At 37.2% G+C, this 24,363-nt stretch overlaps 1 protein-coding gene across 3 annotated transcripts in view; it reads right to left on the minus strand.

The window, feature by feature from the left end:
* LOC121737094 (junctophilin-1) overlaps positions 1-24,080 on the minus strand; it is a 47,657-nt gene extending 23,577 nt beyond the window's left edge. For 2 of the 3 annotated variants that reach the window (XM_042128677.1, XM_042128837.1), the window contains exons 1-2: positions 23,701-24,058; positions 2,380-2,591 (exon numbers count right to left, since the gene is read on the minus strand). In XM_042128677.1, the coding sequence (XP_041984611.1) occupies positions 2,380-2,591; positions 23,701-23,930 (442 nt within the window). In that variant the 5' untranslated portion in view covers positions 23,931-24,058. Of the gene's footprint in view, positions 1-2,379; positions 2,592-23,700 lie in introns of all 3 variants that reach the window. The other variant, XM_042128761.1, reaches the window with a different exon arrangement.
* Positions 24,081-24,363: the final 283 nt, after the last annotated feature.

The following is a 24,363-nucleotide window of genomic DNA, read 5'->3' on the forward strand; positions in this document are numbered from 1 at the left end:
GGGATCCTACCGAAAATAGCAAAAATATAACCTAAAGTGATAAAAATTTGCCAAAAATTTCATTATTTCGCTTCCGCAACGAAAAATACTGATGATACATCAAAATAATATTAAACATGTTTATAGTACTCATCATTATCTCTTTTATGGTTAACGAATAATAACCAGTACTTTCATTAAAAAATTTACTTCAAATCATCTCCTTCTAGCGTGTCTTTTTTTTCATATTCGTTATTAATCCTTACCTACATAAATATCAAAATATTAATTGGAATTATGTGAAAAATAGAATTGTCCTTTAAATTGTTACCATGAGCCAAATATTTTAGAAGTATACAGTTTGATTAAAGCTCAAAATAAGGCGCCCGCGCCGACACAGGCGGCGCGGTACCGCCGAAGTCTGTGCCATAGTACTTTGAACCCGTGCGAAGCCGGGGCGGGTCGCTAGTTTAAATATATAGTTACATGATGGTTACATGCTGTATGCATTAATATTATTGTTTCATATGTTTAGCAGAAAAAAAAATGAAATCTATGAACGCAGTTCTACGACAATGTTAGGTATACTTATTGACATATGCGTGTATTTATTGTATAATAATGTACTCAACAAGTATACGTGTAATAATGTACTCAATAAGTATTAATTTATCAGCAATCTCCCACTCTAAACGAAGCTATTCGTTTAGAGCGCAGATGAAGGCTCTACGACGCGCCGTAGAACCTCGTAGGCCGTAGCGCGACGCGACGTAGCATTAATTGTACCATCGAAGAAATTCATTCATAGGCAGTTGACGGACCTACGTTATTTGGTCGGAACATGTCAACTAAATTTAAGTCGTCATCCAGTTGGTTGGGTTCGACAAAACGCGACTAAAATACAATAGGCGGACTATATCTGTCTGCAATAGGCGGACCTATGAATCAACTTCTATGATAGAACAGTGGACTCACTCATAGAGATGACGGGTGTACGTTATATGTTATCGGATTATGTGTCAATTTTAGTCGTGAGTCGTGATCCAGTCAGATCACGATTCACAACTGATATAGCTGATATAGCTGATATAGCGTAAATTAAGTAATTTTATCTTAATGTACATTTGAATTCTCTTTGACTGTGGCATAAAAACATAATATTATATTATCTTAAGCTACTATTTATTGGATGGTACAGTCATGTTTGTGCCTGCTGTAGTACTGAAATATGTTAAAATTCCAAAATGAATAAAATTGTAAAGTCTATAATGTCTTAAACAGAATATTATAATTTTTTAATTCGTGGTTTGCATAAAGTACAATTTATTGAGAAACTATTTCTGAATACTGACTACCTTTGCATTCAATTTTCATTACAAACACGAGTTTTACGGGGTTTCATTAAAACGTTAATTGTTAAAATTATATACATGTCTAAAGCATTTTTATATCATCTATGCTTGTATTCCACGATGTGTTTGGTAAATAAAATAGTCGTTTACTAAATTAGCTACAGCTCTTCACTATAATTTGGGCGAGTAGTAATTAGTTTGCAATATTATGTGTTTTAAATAACGCTCTACGCAGCGCTAGTACCGTACTTTGCTACTTCACTTAATTGGCATAGAAACAGTGGAGAGACGTAGAAAAATGCGTGTTCTAAATGTGAGAGCAAAAAATGTCTACTATTGCCTAACAAACAGCTGCTACATTAATTTTATTCGATACAATCCTACTAGGTTAAATACAACATGAGAATTCCATGGTCGCGTTATATTTTTAACCCTTGACGAAAACAGAGAGGTGTTATAAGTTTGACGTGTTCGTATGTCTGTCTGTGGGTCTGTCCAGTGTCCGTGGCATAGTAGCGTCTAAACGGATGGACCGATATTGGTCTACTTTTTTGTTTGAAAGCTGACATGATCACAGTTTTTTCAGTCATGATTTATCATTAACAGCCCACTACTATACTAACTATTTTATGAAGTAAGCAAAGTATCAGAAGTTCTTTTTTAATTAGTTGCCGCCGCACTCATAGACATTTAGTGAAGTAAACTTTAATTTACTGAACATTCATAAACTCTATTCAAATGTCAAGCTCTTCATTAACCCAATAATCTCCAAGCGGCAGCCAGCTGCCGCATAACAAAATCTATCGTATACCCACGATGGAGGTGTTAAACTAAAATTAGGAAATAATTAAGTGACTTTGTGTGACGTCGTAAATTTAATAATAGCTGCATTAGGGTCAATTCAGACCGCAACGCGACGAGGCGAGGCGCTGTGCGGCATTTTGTATGGATTTGAAGAGACGTCTTGCAAATCTGTCAAATCCATACATATTTAGAAATGCATCTACGCGTCGCGTTGCGGTCTGAATCAACCCTTAAAGTAACTCACCGCCGTCGGCGTATGTCTCGGAGCCGTAGCCGTCCTGCAGCCCGTTGGCCCAGGTGCCCTCGTACTTGGCATTGCTGGTGGTGCTCTGGCGGACCCCGTAGCGACCCTTGTAGCCCTGCGTCCACTCGCCGCGGTACAGCCACCGGTCGCGCGTCTCCACGCCCAGCCCGTGCCGCTTGCCCGACTGCCACTGGCCCTCGTAGTAGCTGCCACTGGAAGTTGGAAGTGACACGTTAGTATTGAAGATCTCGCGATATTAATAATCCGGTACTGTACATTGAAGAAACGTGTCAGTAAAGCCGGCCATAGACGAATTGCATTTTGCAGTCTCATACTGCAGTTTTTATACTAAATTTATATCCGCAATACATGGACCGCTCGAGCAGTTCTTGAGCGGTCGGTGCCAACGCGACCACTCTAGAGCAGTCGGCCCTGACTGCAACTTGCGGTCCGTCTATGGCCAGTCTAAGTCAAAATGAAGGAGGATAACCTAAACGTTACTTGAACGTAGAAAAAGTTTTAGAAGGACTTTTCAGACTAGCTACGAGTATACCGTTTTGGGCGCTTGACAGACGAGCTAATGATGCCGACCGAAATGGTATATAAAATCTTAAAAAAATATTTTTTGTATAGTACCTCCTCTACACATCAAGCGGGGATGATATTTTTTTTCCACGTCCACTCCACCGTGTGGGGTGTCGTAGGATAGGTTTTTTAAAAAAATATTACGAGTATTCTTTCATAGATCATTTTCCGATTTAGGATCCATTTGTGAAATATGAAGTTTCAAAGCGGAAAAAATCGTTAGATTCCAGTGTCCCTCCCCCCCTACCAGCTAAACGCGGTTGCTTCTGGAAATGTGTAAAAAATCTCGGGAGTAGGAAATATGCTGAGTTTAAAAGGAAAATTATCACGGCTAAGAAGACTTCACAATTTATTGAGTAATAGTCGATCAACTAAAAAAAATATTCGGCGAAGTGTAAAGAAACTTAGCGTTCAAATTCCATTGAACGTAACTGAGATGCTGTTGTTAGTAGTGTAAAACACGTTATAAATGTACATTCATTGACCATACAAAAATTATCAAAAACTAGCGGTACTACGGAACCCTTTATTGCGCTTGGCCCGACACGCACTTAACTGCTTTTTATATTATATTTGGTAAGTATATAACATGTAATATATCTGTAATTATCAACTTATTAATTACGTAACATATCAGTACCTTTAATTTAGATATTTGCATATTTTCAAAGTACTGTTGAAAATTATTATAGCTGACCACCATCATGGCCATCTGTACAATTGATAGTTCTACGCAGAATCTATGAATTGTTGTGCAAACTTTAAATTATTCATGGCCAAATAAATATCGTTATTTAACATCGGACTCAAAAGGCAATTGCCTTTAATATATTGTAATTTAAAATGACGTCCGATGCAAATTGCAAGTTATTTTGCTATTGAAATATAAATATCGCCTATCCGTGGTTGTTTAATAATAATAATTATAGAGCTCTCATAAGTACTTTTACAGTAAACTCTCTACAAGGAACACACACACCTTAAAATATTATCACTTAGTTCAGTTACACCCTGTATATTTAAAATAAGTATTAAAAGTCTCTACATAGGTCGAAAATTAGTAAGTTCAAATTCAAGCATGTGCCAAAACATTTAAGATCTAATTTAAAGTTCTAAACTTAAACTCAATAACAAGTTTACTTAAAGTTTAATGGAATGCTTATAAGGCTCATCGTTTTCAAGGTACAGTGGGTACTAGAGTTTGTTGTTTTCGGGGGTGTGAGGACGTTGTGAAGGTCGTCTGGGGCTCAGAGCCGAGTGATGTCCGACGCGACCCGACGTGACGAATCGTCCCTGACCTAACTTCAATAATTATTAATTATTAACTATATCGGAGGAATGGAGCAATATAAACTTTGAGTTTCATAAATATTTGTGTTACCCACGGGCGTTGGTACGCGGAACATTGTATTTTATGCTTAATAGGTTTTAATTTACTGCCTAAAATATCGCGTGATAAAAGCCTGTCTGACGGTTCTTATTAGTATAGGAGAGTATAGGCTTTTAAAACGTGATTAAGAGATAAAAACTGGTGAAATGCTAGTCGGACTCTGCGCATGGACGGTTCCGTATTATATATTTTATCATTGTATTTTATAATGTAAATAGGTTTTTTTTACGTCCGTGGTAAATAGTACCACTATTGATTTCGACAAAAATATAAAAAATCTATAGTAATAGGAGTCGATCGCAAGCAAATGTCTCGCGCAAAGAGAATTTAATATACTTGACTCTCGCGTCAAATGATAAATTTCCTAAATTATCCGCGTACCATTTCAAAACGCCCAAAATGCTTCCTATTTTGAGCATTTTGATCGTTTTTAACATCAAATGGAACGCGGGGATTATCAATATTTTTTGACGTAACGGCAATAGAAAATGTGCATAGAGAAACAGTAGGTAGGTACCTATGTTATAGTATAACCTTGCGCTTCGCCCAGATCATCTAAGGTTGGGTTGCACCAACTAACATTAACTATAACTGTAACTTTAACTATAACTTTAACTACAAAGCAAAATCTTTGGTTAAAGTTAAAAATGGACGCCATCAAGACGCCATACTTAACCATAACCCTATGGTTAAGGTTAAATATGGCGTCTTGATGGCGTCCATTTTTAACTCTTTAGCTCGACAAGTTCCTTTTTATTAACGTTCATTTTTATCCTTGTTACGAGTAGACCAGCTTTCATCTGTCAATTTCTCCGGTCAAAGTTAAGGTTAAAGTTAAAGCTAAATTTAGCCTTAACTTTAACCATAACTTTAACCTTAACTTTAACCACGCCCCTGGTGCAACCCACCCTAAACGTTTAAAAGTTTACTGTTTAAACATAAAAGTTTACCGAAAATAACACTTTTAATTTGAGTTACGCTTTGGATTTGGAACCCTAGAAAAAATTGCGTGTCAATGGGCAATATGTATTAACCAAAAATATACATTATCTGAAGAGAAATCAGATGTTTTACGACGATTCCATTACCAACCCTCGAAAGCGTGTGATTTGGTGCTTCATATTGATAAGATAGAACTCTAACAGAATAATGTATTTTTCTAGTATTCGTACTATATTTATATTCACAAGTACTGTACAAATATTTTGTACAGTACTTGCGGGTAAACTTTAGGTACAGTCTTTTTTAATTATTATTATAATAGGTAATGCTCTTGTCCCTGATTTTTATTCGAGGGATTTATGTTCTGAATACAATTTGTTCTGTCCTATGTCTACACACTTATCTTCCATTTCTATTATCTGTTCTGTTAATACAACTAGTACTCCTTTTATTAGTTTAACACAATATAGCAAAAATCTTCCTATTTTTCTTATGTTTTACGATTTCCGTTACGCTATCAACATTTATTTCTAGTCCTATGTTCATCTCCAGATCATATTTTTTCTTCGAGTATATTGGGCTTTCTGTTAGAAGATGTAGTACATCTTCTATTTTACTAGGTACCCTTAGGTATAGTTTACTCGCAAGTAGGTACAAAATTCAGGAAATTTAATCGATTATTCGATTCTATTTCCTGAATTGTGTTAAGTAATTTATTTTACTTTCCTATTTTGGAGAGACCCGATAAAAAACCCTTAATAGATAGGTACTTAATGAATGTGGTCTCTTTACTGTATTAATTTATGACTTATATGTTATAGATATGCAGATAATTTTAATTTAAAGTTACATATGAAAAGAATTTCTTTTCATTAAGCCCCTACAAAATGTTATTCTTTTACTAGATGATGCCTGCAACTCCGTAGCGTCAAATCTTTTCAAGGACTAAAAATGTATCTCTAAGTATACAAAAAATCAGGAAAATCGGTTCAGCGGTTTTGCGTGAAGAGGTAACAGACAAATAGACACACTTTCACATTAATAATATTAGTATGGACTATAGATATAAGTAGAGATTAATAAACTAGCAATCATTATAACCTCAGGTCGAATAAAAGAGTTTTTCTTTGATCTGATTCTGAACTTCCTGACTTTTAATAATTTAAAGTCGATTTGACTGAATGGTGAACGCAAGCCGCTAATAAACATGACTGCGAAACGGAAATCAAACATCGACATGTGTACCGACTACCGACAGTGAGTAATACTCAAATTCCTTTCAATTTTTATAGTTGCGGTAAGATAATGGATGCCTGTTCTACACGAGATGAACGAGTGTTGCATCTATTTATAACTTATGTCGGTGCAAATATTGTACGGTGAATTCTTATGGTTGGCTGATTTTGTCGATGGTTAATTTGGTTTATAATTTTGTCTAAATACCTTATCGTTTGAAGAGATTATGAGACCCAACTTAAAATAGTTATCAAAGTTTAGAACTCATTACCTACCGTGTTATAGACTGTATTTGTAATAACTTATTTTTATTATGTCTGCTGTAACATGTAATAGGTACCTCTAGAATCAAAAAAATTTACACTAGTATTCCTCTTGTTATAGTGTAGGAATCCATTAAGAAATATTTTCTGAATATTTAACTCTTGAGGGGGTTAAATATGGGATCAAATACTTATTTTATGCAGGCGAAGCCGTAAGTTAAAGCTAGCCTTTATTATAGGTACAATTCTAGGCTGGTATAGCAAACCAAATCGTTTTATGCCTTGTACAACGGTTGACCTTGAATACCATGGGCGTTGCCTTAAAGCATTAATTTATTAACATGTTTTCAGTAGGAACGTAAACAAGCCTAACTTAACAATTGGAGTAAAACATATATAGCTCGTTTGTCGAGGCACTCGTATTTTATTAAGTACAAAACATTCCACCGACGAGCTATTTAATAATTTATAACTGAAGTATCGGAGAAGCCTGAAAAACACGCAATAAATAGAACATACATTATTAAGAAGGTTCTTAGACCAAACAAACTAATAATTATTATTATGCATAAGCTAAATTTCACTAACACCTGCATTTAGCGTTAATATAGCTTGTTAAAATACCATATAACCTTCTGGTTCATAAAATATATAAAAACGAGGGAGGTAACATGATATTAAATCGCCATTAGGACCTGCAAACGTTGACAAAATTGGCACTTACATTACGCAAAATTAGTTACTAACCATATTATTTAGACTGTGACTCAAATCTCAATTGTTCTTCAAAAGTATATTTTTTTAATATTAAAATACTTTGAACATCTTGGACGTTGAAACCATAAATAAATGAAGTCTACAATATAGGGCAATCACTCCTTTCTATTAGATACAATGCAACGCTTCATACTTCTAGATGCAATCGGGGCTGCAATACAATAAGCCGGCTAATACGAGTTGGCAGCCAAGAATCATAAAACAATGATAGCTGCATTTAATCGGCGAATCGAGGGACTAATAATATCTCGTAGTAGGAAAATTTGAATGCGCGACAATTAAAAAGAATTTCGAGAGTAGTACGCGACCTACAAGTTGGCTAGGCCCGCCCGCCCACGGCAGTGACGCATCGCGCAACGACAGCCGCCCGAGGACACCATGATATTGAAACGTTTCTCGTTTTTCCACAATATGTTTTCATTTCAACGTCTCTGCGATACTAAATCGTGGTTTCGATTGATCCGGACGTTGCGAGTTTGTTTAATACCAGTATCATTATTGAGAGTGTAGGGAATCAATTGAGTATCATTTTATTTCATTGAAAATGCATTAAAAGTTAGAATTTAGCTGATACAGTACGGCTTGATATAGCTCGTTATTGGATTCTGGCCACGTTCTAGTCGTCGAGGTATGTAGTAACTATATGCACCGAGGAGGTACTAGATAATATAAGATATTGTCATTCAACTTTTTGGAAAAGGTTTCTAAGGGTGGAAAATATGCACTCCCTACCTAATAAAAACACAATGGATATCTTATATCTTTAAACGAGCAATATATATATATATATATATATATATATATATATATATATATATATATATATATATATATATATATATATATATATATATATATATATATATATATATATATATATATATATATATAATTGGAATCTCGGAATCGGCTCCAAGGATTTTCATGAAATTTAGTATATAGGGGTTTTCGGGGGCGATAAATCGATCTAGCTAGGAATCATTTCTAGAAAATGTCATTTCCATCGGATACCGAGCGAAGCTCGGTCAAACAGCTAGTAATATATTATGCTATACAAATTGTACGATGTTTTGCCTTTATCTTATGACATTGAAAAAGTTGTTAATGTGAGCTTTGGAAAGTTGATTAAGTACATTCATTATGTAAGAGCTAAATTGACGTACAAGTAATATTATATTTAGTAGCAATAAAGAGTAGCGGAGATCCTGTCGTGTATACATAGGTACATATTATCTATGTAACATAATAAATAAAATAATAGAGAAACTGTAGAGAACTTGCCAAGGCAGTGCCTTGCCTGAAATTACTACATAAGAACTTGCTAGGTTAAACTAGCTCAATTGTGTTGTGATTTGTGATGATTCACTAGGAAAAGTCTAGTAAAATTAGTCAAACTTTTCCTTGATGAGCTACACCTAACTATGACCCTGACAATTTTCTAATCACTAATTTTCTTTTTTACTTTCCTGACATGTCAAGGGCGGTTACGAAAAGAAAACTTTCTATTTCGATTTACAAATATAAATAAACTAGCTTGAAGTCGTATTTAAATCTAGATTAGTGTGATAACTGATAAGAAATGATAAAGGAATGACAAGATTCTGTAGGATACAATACATAGTACTTAGTACATAGTACTTTCTTTTACGGCATTAGAACACAATGCGAAATGACATTAAGCCCCAATTTCACCAACGACTGTTAAAGTTAACGCTCGAATTAGTATCACGTTACCTCTTTCGTTATTCTTATGAATGAAAGAGAAGACATGACATTTTAACAAGCTGTTAACACTAACAGACGTTGGTGAAATTGGGGCTTTTATTAGAATTAATTTATTTATTATATAGAATATTTTGCTGAATGTGAATAAATATTTAATCCACACATTCATAATACAGATTTGACTCAAATCTCAAACTATGTCCCTATTCCCTATCTGTCATTTTTAGGGTTCCGTACCCAAAAGGTAAAAACAGGACCCTTTTACTAAGACTTCGATGTCTGTCTGCCCGTCTGTCTGTCTCCAGGCTGTAATGTAACTCAAGAACAGTAATAGCTAGTGGAGATAAAATTTTCACAGATTATGTATTCCTGTTGCCGCTATAACAATAAATAAGTACTAAAAACAAAATAAATTAAATATTAAAGGGGGGCTCCCATACTACAAACGTCATTTTTTTGCCATTTTTGCTCGATATAAATAGGCATATGCACCTGAAATATTCACAAATATTATATTTATACCCAATTTTATTTACATTTTAATAATAAATAGTTAGTAAAATTTAAATAAAATAAATAATTAAGGGGGGCTCCCATACAAAAACACATTTTTTTCCTATTTTTGTTCTATAATGGTACGGAACTCTTCGTGCGCGAGTCCAACTCGCACTTGGCCGATTATTTATTATTCAAGTGTAAACAAACGGATATATACTGTGGCTACTGGCTATGCTACGCATGCCGAGAGTCATCGATTGAAAGATTAAAATAACGAAACACTTTTCTATAGGTACACCGTACAGCGTACGTGTTACCTTGTTGTTTCTACTATTTACGGACGTAAATAATTTCAACGCCTGCGTGGTCCAGTCCAGCAGAGCGCGGCTCTTGAGTCTTGACTCGGAGGTCGTGGGTTCGATTCCCGCGTTGGAAAAAATAGTTACTATGTTATTTACAAGTTTGGTTAGGACACTGGACAATTCAGGCTGATCACCTGATTGTCTGATAAGTAAGATGATCCATGCGTCGGATGGGCATATTATGGGTAAAAAGTCGGTCCTGCGCCTGAACTCTCGTCGGTCGTGTCGGTCGTCCGTCCCACTGGGCTAAAGGAATAGAGAGTGCTCTTGACTCTTGTCAGCCAGTAGGCTGCGCACACACTTGGACACTATAGAATTACTCCTGCGTAACTGGCCTGGTTTCAATAAAACCAGCCACCGTCACCGAAACCGGTGTGGGAGTTATTATTATTATTTACGGAATAGTTAATCTAATGCGGCCTCCTCATCGTTAGCCCATTGACCAATAAACTTACCGTCGAAGAAATTTATGCCTGGTTGACGGATATGGTCGAGTAATTCAATTCAATATAAGAGCGAGTTCAGACGTTTTCGACACGTGCGGATTCAGCTCGCGTATTTTCCCAAAAGCTACAGCAGAAAACGCGGACATTTTTAACATAACACGATCATATTATAACGTAGGTCTGCCGTCTCTCTATGAATCCCCTCTGATAGTACAAGCGATGTGTACTGTATGTAGAGGGGTCTTAAAACTTATATAATATAATAATATATTTATCGGTAGTTGTCAATCATTACTTAAAATACAGCTGCCTAATGTACCCAGTGAGCGGATTTTCGTTGGAAAAATAAATGATCGGCGAAGGCCAAGACGAGCACCTCCATTATTTTAATGCTTCTCCCAATAAACTATTGATTGTTTCCATAGCATCTGATCCAATTTCTTGTCGCTAGCTTAGAATTTAGTAATTAAAAACGTGGGTGGAATAACCAGATAACTAACATTATACACATGGACAATTATTTTTTAGCATGTATTTAAATCAATATCTGTATATTCCCTTTTCTCGATCATAATCTCGAAATATTTGAAAGTTTCACCAAAAATACTGACTTGCACACTAATTATGCACCCTAAATAATGCGAATTCAGCATACTATTGAAAGTTATTTGCAAAACTGTTTTACTGAACGAATAACTATTATTAAAATAGTATATCTAACAATTCCTTAGTTCAACAAACATACTACAACTTTTTAAAGGAAAACCATCACCTAAATTACTTTTAGGAACATCATTTATCTATACTACTATTATAAAGAGGTGAACTTTGTTTGTTTGTTTGCTTAATTGTAACGAATAGGCTCAAAAACTACTGGACCGATTTTAAAAATTCTTTCACCATTCGAAAGCTACATTATTTACGAGTAACATAGGTTACTTTTTATTTTGGAAAATATAGGTTTCCGTAAGATAATTCAGTTTTTCGGAAACAACCAGAAAATTTACTTATTTTGCGTACGCTGCCTAAACTATAAAAGATAGAACCATACAATGTTCTAAGTAAATGTAGATCTTATAAATATCTACAAAAATGTCCGCGACACACTATATTCTCAAAAATCTTGATTTTTTTTTGGACTACAGTTAAATGCATTTATTTTACTCATGATAATAATCCTTATCAAAAAAATATTTCATCTCAAAGTACAGTTTATGTGGACAATATTTGGTCTTTGAATGATTAAAATTGGACGTTTGGTTTAGAAGTTATGGCGAAATTAAAATATTGCGATTTACGCCCGTTTCGAAGTGGGCGCTACCAAGGTGGGGGTGCGCCCGCGGGAGGGGAGTTTAGATCTATGAGTATTGACTATTGAGTAGTAATGTATCTATCAGTAGTATCGACGGAGAGCTGACGACCAAATCAGTCATGTTACATGTAGCTTCACCTGTGTTAAAACTCCGTTAGCTACTTCCCTGAACAACCCTTTCTGATAATCTGCGTGCTGGCAGGCCGTGGGCGGTGGGTGTGGGAGTAGTGGGTGGGGAAAAAAAAATGTAGGTTCAGCTGTATTAAAACTCCGTTAGCTACTTCCCTGAACAACCCTTTCTGATATTCTGCGTGCTGGCAGGCCGTGGGCGGTGGGTGTGGGAGTAGTGGGGTGGGGAAAAAAAGAAAAAAATGTAGGTTCAGCTGTATTAAAACTCCGTTAGCTACTTCCCTGAACAACCCTTTCTGATAATCTGCGTGCTGGCAGGCCGTGGGCGGTGGGTGTGGGAGTAGTAGGGTGGGGAAAAAAATAAATAATGTAGGTTCAGCTGTATTAAAACTCCGTTAGCTACTTCCCTGAACAACCCTTTCTGATAATCTGCGAGCTGGCAGGCCGTGGGCGGTGGGTGTGGGAGTAGTGGGGTGGGGAAAAAAAGAAAAAAATGTAGGTTCAGCTGTATTAAAACTCCGTTAGCTACTTCCCTGAACAACCCTTTCTGATAATCTGCGTGCTGGCAGGCCGTGGGCGATGGGTGTGGGAGTAGTGGGGTGGGGAAAAAAAGAAATAATGTAGGTTCAGCTGTACTAAAACTCCGTTAGATACTTCCCTGAACAATCCTTTCTGATAATCTGCGTGCTGGCAGGCCGTGGGCGGTGGGTGTGGGGGTAGTGGGGTGGGGAAAAAAAGAAATAATGTAGGTTCAGCTGTATTAAAACTCCGTTAGCTACTTCCCTGAACAACCCTTTCTGATAATCTGCGTGCTGGCAGGCCGTGGGCGGTGGGTGTGGGAGTAGTGGGGTGGGGAAAAAAAGAAATAATGTAGGTTCAGCTGTATTAAAACTCCGTTAGCTACTTCCCTGAACAACCCTTTCTGATAAACTGCGTGCTGGCAGGCCTGGGCGGTGGGTGTGGGAGTAGTGGGGTGGGGAAAAAAAGAAATAATGTAGGTTCAGCTGTATTAAAACTCCGTTAGCTACTTCCCTGAACAACCCTTTCTGATAATCTGCGTGCTGGCAGGCAGTGGGCGGTGGGTGTGGGAGTAGTGGGGTGGGGAAAAAAAGATATAATGTAGGTTCAGCTGTATTAAAACTCCGTTAGCTACTTCCCTGAACAACCCTTTCTGATAATCTGCGTGCTGGCAGGCCGTGGGCGGTGGGTGTGGGAGTAGTGGGGTGGGGAAAAAAAGAAATAATGTAGGTTCAGCTGTATTAAAACTCCGTTAGCTACTTCCCTGAACAACCCTTTCTGATAATCTGCGTGCTGGCAGGCCGTGGGCGGTGTGTGTGGGAGTAGTGGGGTGGGGAAAAAAAGAAATAATGTAGGTTCAGCTGTATTAAAACTCCGTTAGCTACTTCCCTGAACAACCCTTTCTGATAATCAGAAACGGTTGTTCAGGGAAGTAGCTAACGGAGTTTTAACACAGCTGAAGCTACATGACTGATTTGGTCGTCAGCTCTTAGTCGGGTAGTAGTAGTAGATCTATGAGTAAACAAACAAACAAAGTTTACATCTTTATAATATTGGTTTAGATTAAAAACTCATTTATTCAGTGAGTGATATTGGCTATATATTTTTTACCCGTGCGAAGCCGGGGCGGGTCGCTAGTTCTAAATAAAACGCAATTTAATCTGTTATGTTCATATAATTAAGAACACATAAAAATCATCAAGTGCTAATTTAACATGGACTAAACTTTGGCACAGTGAATGGTAACTCAGTTTCAAACAATAATAATAAACAATCGGCAAAGAGCGAGTCGGATTCGCGCACAAAGGGTTCCTTACCGATATATTGCAAAATAATTAAGCCTCCGGCTTAGGAATTGCACTCTAGGGGTTGACAAGCTACTAAAGAAAAAAAAAAGAAAAAAACAACTGGCTTCAATTATGAGTCGACGGAGCTCCGCTACGCGGAGTTCCTACTTCTGGGTGGATCACAAAAATAACCACGATGGCTAAGGCGGGAAGCTACGCTGCGCTACGCTCCCGTCTTAGCCATCTAACCTAACCCAATCAAGTCGTATTGGGCCAACATTGCTCTTAATTATTTAAGAATCATTAATAAATTTATTAACCCATACAATTACAATACAGTAGTAAATTTTGATAATTTTTCTTAATTTTTATCAAGAAACCTTGAATTATATAGTTTTAGAATGATAAAATCTTTCACCATATCTCATCATAATTACCAAAAATCTTTGTCGCTAACACAGAAATAGATCAAGATATATGGTGTGTCGCTAAAGAGTAAAGAGCGAGCGTAAAGGAGTGAGTGCGGCGTTAGATGACGAGGCCCCAACATGTTTTTCAGTAAAACAGAGAAACAAAAAGAAAATAAAGTTAGGCTAAAAATATTTTAGTTGCACGATTTGTCAATTTGTAGACTTGTTTTGATAGAAATTGATTTTTTTGTGGTGCACCTTTCGATATCGTTTTTAGAAATTCCGTTGTAAGATTGTCCAATTTAGAGTGCAAGTTAGTATTTTTGATAAACAATTTAAATTTTAGTTTTACAAATAATATATCCGATGTATGAACCATATTTTTGGTGTGAATTCGGTTATAAAGGTCGTCTCGTTTTGTATGATGTTTAAGTTTTTTTTTGAAGGACATGTTCAGTTAATCAATTGTTTTTTTTGATCAGCATTAGTTTTTCTGGTATGCATTCAGTTAATTAGTGTAGTTAAGGTAGTGTGCTGAAAAATTATTCTGATGTGCATTTAATAATATCCCTTATTTTTTTCCCTTATAATTCAAACAAACCTTGTAACTTACCTACTTCATCATCTGTCTACACATACAATCCATCAATGCCACTGCCAAACAAGTGCGTGTCGGGGCACGCGCAATATAGGGTTCCGTTTCCGTAGTACCTACTACCTACCGCTAATTTTTGATTGGTCAATGACAGGACATTTATAACGTGTTTTACACTACTAAGAACATCATCTCAGTTACGTTCAAAAGAATTTGAACGAAAAGTTCCATTATAGGTACTTCGCCGAATAATTTTTTTTTATTTGATCGCCTATTACACAAAAACTTATGAAGTCTTCTTAGCCGAGATAATTTTCCTATTAAATTCAGCATATTTGCCACTCTCGTGAATTTTTTCACATTTCTAGAAGCAACCGTTTAGCTGGTAGAAGGAGGGGACTCTACTGGACTCTAACGATTTTTTCCACTTTAAAACTTCATATTTCACAAATGGATCCCTAAATCGGAAAATGATCTACAAATACTCGTAATATTTTTAAAAAACATATCCAACGACACCCCACACGGTGGGGTGGGCGCAAAAAATAAAACATCCCCGCTTGATGTGTAGGGGAGGTACCTTGAAAAAAAATTTTTTTAAAGATCTTATATACCATTTTGTCGGCATCATTAATATGTGCAACGTGCATTCATGCTGAATTACAGCTTAGTAGGTCCTATAGTCTCTGAGCAAAACCGCGGACAGACAGACTGACGGACAGACCGAAACTATAAGGGTTCCTCCTTGTTGACTACGTAACCCTAAAAAAGGCAATTATTTAACTGTTAATTACCTGGTTCTTCCACGCATGTCTTCAATTTCTATTCTCATAATGAGTTTAAAAAATGGTTTAATGGTTAATTTATAATATCCTACTAATACATACATACATACATATTATTATAAAGGCGAAAGTTTGTTTGGATGTATGGGGATGTTTGTTACTCTTTCACGCAAAAACTACTGAATGGATTTTAATGAATAATAATATAGCTTATACATCAGAATAACACATAGGCTACAATTTTAGCCGGCTTTCAAAATGGAGGAGGTGTTATGTTAGTTTTATATGTTCAATGATTACTCCGCCCTTTGTTCACCGATTTTCAAATTTTTCTTTTGGTGTATAGGGTTAGGGACTTAGGGTATCATCCCAATTTGGTACTATATTTACAAAAGTGGTGACCAGTAGTGCTAGCACGGCGACCAGCGGAAATGCGAAAGTATGGACAAACTGTGGAAATAAACCTAAGGTGCCGTTCCGATCTTTTTTCGTTCCGAAAAATTCAATTAAAATGCCACTTTATGACAGACTATAGTCACAAACTGTGGAGATAAACTTAAGGTGCCGTTCCGATCTTTTTTAGTTCCGAATAATTCAATTAAAAAGCCACTTTATGACAGACTATAGTTCTAAAAATTCAAATAATATCCTACATTATGACATATACTATAGTGTGTCATAAAGTGGCATTTTAATTGAATTTTTCGGAACGAAAAAAGATCGGAATGGCACCTTAGGTTTATTTCCACAGTTTGTCCATACTTTCGTATTTCCGCTGGTCGCCGTGCTACCGCTACTGATGAAGGGATCCATAAGTAACCGAGGGAACTCCTTAAAATTTATATGGAAACATGTGGTTACTTCGGTTTCGTGACAAGTAGTCTAAGCATATGCTACCAAGAGGCATGAAAAAAGGTTGGGGACCACTGGTATAAGGTATACCGTATACGGCATAATATTATTCCGTATACGGCATAATACCACTACCTACTACTTGGGCAAGTAGCACACATATACCGCACAATATAAATACATTAACGTTAAATGCTGTATGCAATTAAAGCTAAGTAATTAGTTTCTGCCTCCTCCTACATGGGTAATGAGACTGTAGTTACTATCGCATATTGCATTTAATTAAAGTGTCATCAATGTTATTGTAACTGTATTAATATAAGCTCAGACCAAATAAAAAGTATATTTATTTGGTCTGAGAATATAAGATCCAAGAGTCTTTTGGCAAGGTAAGTGCTCTATACCATAAAGTTAATATACCTAGCGGAATAGAGCAACAGTCTCGAGCTGTCAAACGAAACCGAAATTGGTATCATCTGTATGTAAGAATATGTGTACGTATACACTTACACAAGCATGATTGAACATGATTTCTATGAGATTAAATTGTCAACGTGCGGCACGTGCCGACTGGACGTCAAAAAAGACTGCTGCTGTCATGTATCACACGTCTCTTTTTACCACGCAGTGTTACTGATAGTGACATCTCTCTTGCTCAGGCCTTTGTTTCTCTATTCCGCTAGGTATATTAACTTTATGCTCTATACGCAACGGAAGTAAACGTAAGTAGTCCACAAACAAATCGATAACCTCCTAGAAAATAAAATAAACATAAATTTTCGTCGCAAGGCGGAATTAAAAACGTGTTACCTGCTCTGCGCAAAATTATATACGTGGGAGACCCATGCTTCGGCACGAATGGGCCGGCTTGACCGGAGAAATACCACGGGCTCACAGAAAACCGGCGTGAAACAGCGCATGCGCTGAGTTTCGCCGAGTGAGTGAGTTTACCGGAGGCCTAATCCCCTACCATTTCCCTTCCCTACCCTCCCCTATTTCCTTCCCTACTCTCTCCTCCCCTATTTCCTTCCCTACTCTCCCCTATTCACTTCCCTACCCTCCCCTATTATCCTATTCCCTCTTAAAAGGCCGGCAACGCACCTGCAGCTCTTCTAATGCTGCGAGTGTCCATGGGCGACAGTAGTTGCTTTTCATCAGATGACCCGTTTGCCCGTTTGCCACCTTATTTAATAAAAAAAAATGAAGTGTTGGAAACAAAATATCTTTTCAGTCAGATTGATAAAAGTGATAACATTTTCACGATTGTTTGTCTCAATATACCAGACCGACCATCTTTTCGAGTATGAACTGCCCTCCCCTAGCGGAAATCCTGGGTACGCCCTTGGACTCCAAACCCGTTACACTTAGTAATATTCTACCGCGCGAAACTACTTTGAAGCAACCGCAGGATGCGTGTATAAAATCCAGCTATAAATATTCGTGCTCTATTTAATTCTTTACTTACAGTACACTAGACGAGCTCTAGTTGTCGCACTCGAGCCGACAGACGACAGTGGGAGACTTCAAAGTTCCATTTGCTCCACCATTGAGATGAAGTTTCTGTTAACCTCGTTTGAAATGTTTTTATACCCGTAGCTGCGGCAGTTGCCAACTGCTATATGTGCAAATAGCATATTCATTGCGAATTGCGATACACTGCAAAAATCTATATACTATAATACTATAATATCTATATAATCTATACTAATATTATAATTCGGCAGGGTTTGTTTGTTTGAACGCGCTAATCTCAGGAACTACTGGTCCGATTTGAGAAATTCTTTTACTGTTGGATATCCCATTAATTGATGAAGGTTATAGGCTACATTTTATCACGCTAAGACTAATAGGAGCGAAGAAATAGAGGAAGATGTGGAAAAAACGGGGGAAATTGTATGAATAGGCTTATTTGAACGCGCTAATCTCAGGAACTACTGGTCCGATTTGAAAAAATCTTTCGGTGTTAGATAGCCCATTGATTGAAAAAGGCTATAGGCTATATTTTATTACGCTAAGACTAATGATAGCGAATAAATAGAGGAAAATGTGAAAAAAACGGGGGAAATAATATGAAAGGGCTTATTTGAACGCGCTAATCTCAGGAACTACTGGTCCGATTTGAAAAATTCTTTCAGTGTTAGATAGCCCATTTATCGAGAAAGGCTATAGGCTATATTTTATCACGCTAAGACTAATAGGAGCAAAAAAAAATAGCGGAAAATGTGGAAAAACGGAGGAATTATTTGAAATTGATTATTATAAGTACTTATATAGAACTACTGGAGCAATTTTTATGTTATTTGGCAAACAGGAACAAAAGCTATTTTTTGCGGAAAAATGTACGGTTGCGTGAAATTCCTAAATTTCGCTAGCAAAGCCGCGCGGAACATCTATCTATACTAATATTATAATTGGGAAGAGTTTGTTTGTTTGAACGCGCTAATCTCAGGAACTACTGGTCAGATTTGAAAAATTCTTTCAGTATTAGATAGCCCATTTATCGAGGAAGGATATAGGCTATATTTTATCACGGTAAGACTAATAAAAGCGAAGAAATAGAGGAAAATGTGGAAAAACGGGGGAAATTATTTGAAAGGGCTTATCTCACAAACTACTGGAGCAATTTTTCTGTTATTTGGCACAGATAAGAAATAGACCACGTGAAGGATCATAAGCTATTTTTTGTGGACTAATTGGTCTGTGAAATATCTAATTTACGCGGGCGAAGCTGCGCGGATCGTTATATTTCGCGTGGTCACGAGTCACGAGTCACGACATCACGCGTAAACGGCTGGACCCATTTTGCTGAAATTTGGTATATAGATACTTTGAAACCCGAAAAAGAACATAGGATACATTTTGTTCCGGAAAAATGTACGGTTACTGCACGATATACTTTTATGACTTGCGCGTAAACTATTCAATCTATTTTGATGAAATTTGGCATGGAGATTGGAGATACTAATTTGAATCTGGGACAAGGAATGTTTTTTTGTCCCGGAAAAATGTGCGGTTCCCACACAATATACTTTTCTGATTTGCGCGTAAACGACTCAATCGATGTACGGGAACAATTATAAGTAAACTAAAGTCCACGCGGATGAAGTCGCGGGCAACAGCTAGTACCTAATATTATAAAGCGAAAGAGTTTGTTAGTTAGTTAGTTTGTTTGTTTGAACGCGCTAATCTCAGGAACTACTGGTCCGATTTGAAAAATTCTTTCAGTGTTAGATAGCCCATTTATCGAGAAAGGCTATAGGCTATATTTTATCACGCTAAGACTAATAGGAGCAAAAAAAAATAGCGGAAAATGTGGAAAAACGGAGGAATTATTTGAAATTGATTATTATAAGTACTTATATAGAACTACTGGAGCAATTTTTATGTTATTTGGCAAACAGGAACAAAAGCTATTTTTTGCGGAAAAATGTACGGTTGCGTGAAATTCCTAAATTTCGCTAGCAAAGCCGCGCGGAACATCTATCTATACTAATATTATAATTGGGAAGAGTTTGTTTGTTTGAACGCGCTAATCTCAGGAACTACTGGTCAGATTTGAAAAATTCTTTCAGTATTAGATAGCCCATTTATCGAGGAAGGATATAGGCTATATTTTATCACGGTAAGACTAATAAAAGCGAAGAAATAGAGGAAAATGTGGAAAAACGGGGGAAATTATTTGAAAGGGCTTATCTCACAAACTACTGGAGCAATTTTTCTGTTATTTGGCACAGATAAGAAATAGACCACGTGAAGGATCATAAGCTATTTTTTGTGGACTAATTGGTCTGTGAAATATCTAATTTACGCGGGCGAAGCTGCGCGGATCGTTATATTTCGCGTGGTCACGAGTCACGAGTCACGACATCACGCGTAAACGGCTGGACCCATTTTGCTGAAATTTGGTATATAGATACTTTGAAACCCGAAAAAGAACATAGGATACATTTTGTTCCGGAAAAATGTACGGTTACTGCACGATATACTTTTATGACTTGCGCGTAAACTATTCAATCTATTTTGATGAAATTTGGCATGGAGATTGGAGATACTAATTTGAATCTGGGACAAGGAATGTTTTTTTGTCCCGGAAAAATGTGCGGTTCCCACACAATATACTTTTCTGATTTGCGCGTAAACGACTCAATCGATGTACGGGAACAATTATAAGTAAACTAAAGTCCACGCGGATGAAGTCGCGGGCAACAGCTAGTACCTAATATTATAAAGCGAAAGAGTTTGTTAGTTAGTTAGTTTGTTTGTTTGAACGCGCTAATCTCAGGAACTACTGGTCCGATTTGAAAAATTATTTCAGTGTTAGATAGTCCATTTATCGAGAAAGGCTAAAGGCAATATTTTATCACGCTAAGACTAATAGGAGCGAAGAAATAGAGGAAAATGTGGAAAAAACTGGGAAAATTATTTGAAAGGGCTTATTTAAACGCGCTTAGTATATCAGGAACGAGTAACGACTGGTCCGATTTGAAAAATTCTTTCAGGGAAATTATTTGAAAGGGCTTATCTCACGAACTACAAGAGCATTTTTTTCTGTTATTTCGATCAAATATGAAGTAGACTGTAGACCACGTGAAGGCTTTTTTTACGGACTTATTTTTCTGTGAAATATCTAATTTACGCGGGCGAAGCCGCGCGGAACGTCTAGTCTTTGATATACTTTTTAGTAAAATCTGTACATTTACTCGTAGTTAGGTACTATTAGGTAGATGCGGTATGAATTAAAGTCCATTGGCATCAATATTTGGGAAAGGTTATTGCCCGCAGTTGATAGTTCACATTTGTAAATTTTTAGGTAAGCACTTATAGGTACTACTGTTACCTACGACAAAAATAGTAAGAAATTATAAGAGTGCAAGTGCTGGTTGAATAGGCATATAACGGATCTACAGACAGCTGTGTCCGATCTTAATAAGACATGCATGACTGAACACCAACATAACAACAAGTACTTTATACTTATAAAGGTAAAATAAAATACGAATGAGATGAAGCAGAGTGCAGACTCAATGCAGATAAAATCTATTTATGACAGTGAATTTTTCTTATAAACACAAAACATTACCTAGATGTAGCCATAACTATGCGACGTTTATCGCGGAGGAACCGTCATCTTTTCCGTCATAAAACTATCATTAAAATAATTTTAAGTACATATCTACAGGGTTTCACAAAAATAAGTGATAATACTTTAGGATGTGTACGTGTTCCTTGTAGAAAGTTCACTGTGAAATTAGCAGCGCTGAAAGATCAAATTTTTTTTTCACTTTTGTATGGGCAAGCGCCCCAGCGCGGCGTCACGAGTTTCTCCATACAAAAATGGAAAAAAAATGTTGGTCTTTCACCACTGCTACTTTCACAGTGAAGTCCCTACAAGGGACATATACACACCCTAAATTATTATCACTTATTTTGTTAGTACCTTGTATATTTAAATTGATATTTAGGCGTGAAGAAATAACAAATAGACACAATTTTGTGCTTAAATAATATAATAGGTATGACTTAGCTATAGATAATGCTTGAAAGTTTGCAGTGCTTTAAACTTTTGTATATCTATTGTGTAACCCATCACCTATGTAATTGAACTTTCAACTTTAAAAAGATAGCGTTCGGGAAAATCGCAAAGAATTTTCTTCCTATTTTGATAGAGCAACGACCCGAAGAAAGTGGGTTACATGGTAGCGAGCGTTCGCTGTGATTAATAGGAAGGCCTGGCACAGCATCCGAGACGGTTGGGGCTAAATACTAATGTGTTTATTCTTACTACTCCCTGTATTTAATCCATTTAATTTAGTCTGATAGAGCTTTTGTCGAAGCTTTAAAACGCAACTAAAAGTTACTCAAAGAGCCTGGATTTATATTGCTCTGCATAGGTACTAAATTTCATAAAAATCTTTTAAGCAGTTTAGAAAATTATCAATGAATAAAATATATTAAAAGAGATCGTCGTCTTTAATTAAAGATTAAGAAGGATCCTGGGTTACAATATTATGCTCGCACATCTCTATTTTTGCTTATTATAAAGCAAAATTAGGTACTTATAGTTACTTTCATTTCTTCCTTCATTGCTTTTTGTGAACATGCGATTAAGAATTAAGAATTTTAGTATGCTAAATTTTTTTAATGGTGCCGTTAACGAGTCTTGAGCAGCTACTGTAGTGCCTAAATATGTTAAACAAATTTCAATGAAACAACCTAAAAGTTTGTAAGAATACTAATCTGCAAACTTAACTTTATAACCGAAAGAATTAACGTAAGTTTAGAATAGGTATTAGGTACTAAACAGGTTTAAAAAACTTAAATTAAAAAAAAAAACTGATCAGTTAGGTACTTATAAGTTATAGTGCACTGGTGCCTCATGTAATACCTAATGGCTAATAGTAAGTACAGATCCTTTCATACGTAAGTTAATTAATAGTTAACTAATATTAATGAATGTTTAAAGGTAGCTATCTATTCTTTTTGTTTAGACATCAATCTAGTAAGACTTGAGTAACTAGTAGTAAGTAGTAACTTATCACTGTACATAGTTCAAAATATAAGTACTGGTAGTTATCTAATCTAGTTTATATAGGTACTCAGGTTCTAGTTTATATACTTACCCAAATCCCAATACTCATGTAGTATACCTACCTGAGTATTTAAACTGGGGTAGTACATGTGTAACTTGTGTGCTTCTTATACCTACTTAGTAGGTGTCATAACTAGGTTATACCTCAACATTGAATGGTTAAATAGAACGGAATTTAAGTGTGAGTGCTTCGTTGTGATGAGTGTTCTCAAATACTGTTCGACAGTCAACGATCAACGTTTCCAGCTGTGAGTTGGCCATGGATTGACGTGACTCGCGGAAAGGTGTTAACCGCTTATGTTTTATCATAATTCATAACATAGTAAGATGCGATCATTTTTCACCTTGTAAATAGTGTTTTTGTAGCGACATGGGGTCAACCGACATGTAGGTCACCGTGCTACCCATCGTTATCACTCGGCGTTATCAGTGGCCAACCGGCCGCAGATCGATAGGAATATGTATTGTCTTAGGGGTTGCAGCGTTGGACACTTTCACCGCCGATACACGCGTTTTCTAGCGAAACACCGAACTCAATTATTAATAGCAGACTATTTTGGGAGCCGCTTCGGACGCGGATCTCGGGCACGTGCGATGCCCGGGCGGAGACACTATCTCACCTGGGCCAGGTGTAGACGCCGGACACCTCGAACCCGAAATGCCAGCAGCCGGCGTATGCCCCCTGCGACTTGGGGCCGGTGCACACGCCGTGGCCGTGGGCCTTGCCATCCTCCCAGCCCCCGCAGTATGTCCCGCCGTCGTCGAAGTCGAAACGTCCACCGTTGATGCCGCGCTGCGGTTGGGTTCCGCTAGCGGCGTGCGCGGCGTCGGCCAGATCGCTCGGCTGCATCACGCGAAACCGTGGTGCCGCGGAGGGGAGGGCCTCCCGCGCGCGCCCTCCGCCGAGCTCGCGGTATAAATAAACATCAGCTGGGCATGTCGCGCCGTGGCGCGCCGCCGAGTGAACGCCGCTCGGGTCCTGCGCGCACACTGCCGCCCGGCGCACGGCCGCCCGCCCTCCGCCCCGCCGCGCCGCCGCGCCCGCCCTGACTCTGCGCACTACGCGATAACGCAGCGCTCATACTCGCTCGCACAAATCACTGCTTCGAAATCATGTCATAATTTATTCATAAGGCACTCGCTCGTAATGAGCAACGTCTGTCCGACATTATTTCTTCATTTGCAATTCGGAGAATTCATATAAACTGAAATATCTAAGCACAAGCAAGAATTTTAGTTAATCTAGTTTATGTAAAAAGCTCTGATATCATGACACTAGGTAG

The sequence above is a fragment of the Aricia agestis genome, chromosome 1, assembly GCF_905147365.1.
Source record: "Aricia agestis chromosome 1, ilAriAges1.1, whole genome shotgun sequence".
NCBI lineage: Eukaryota > Metazoa > Arthropoda > Insecta > Lepidoptera > Lycaenidae > Aricia > Aricia agestis.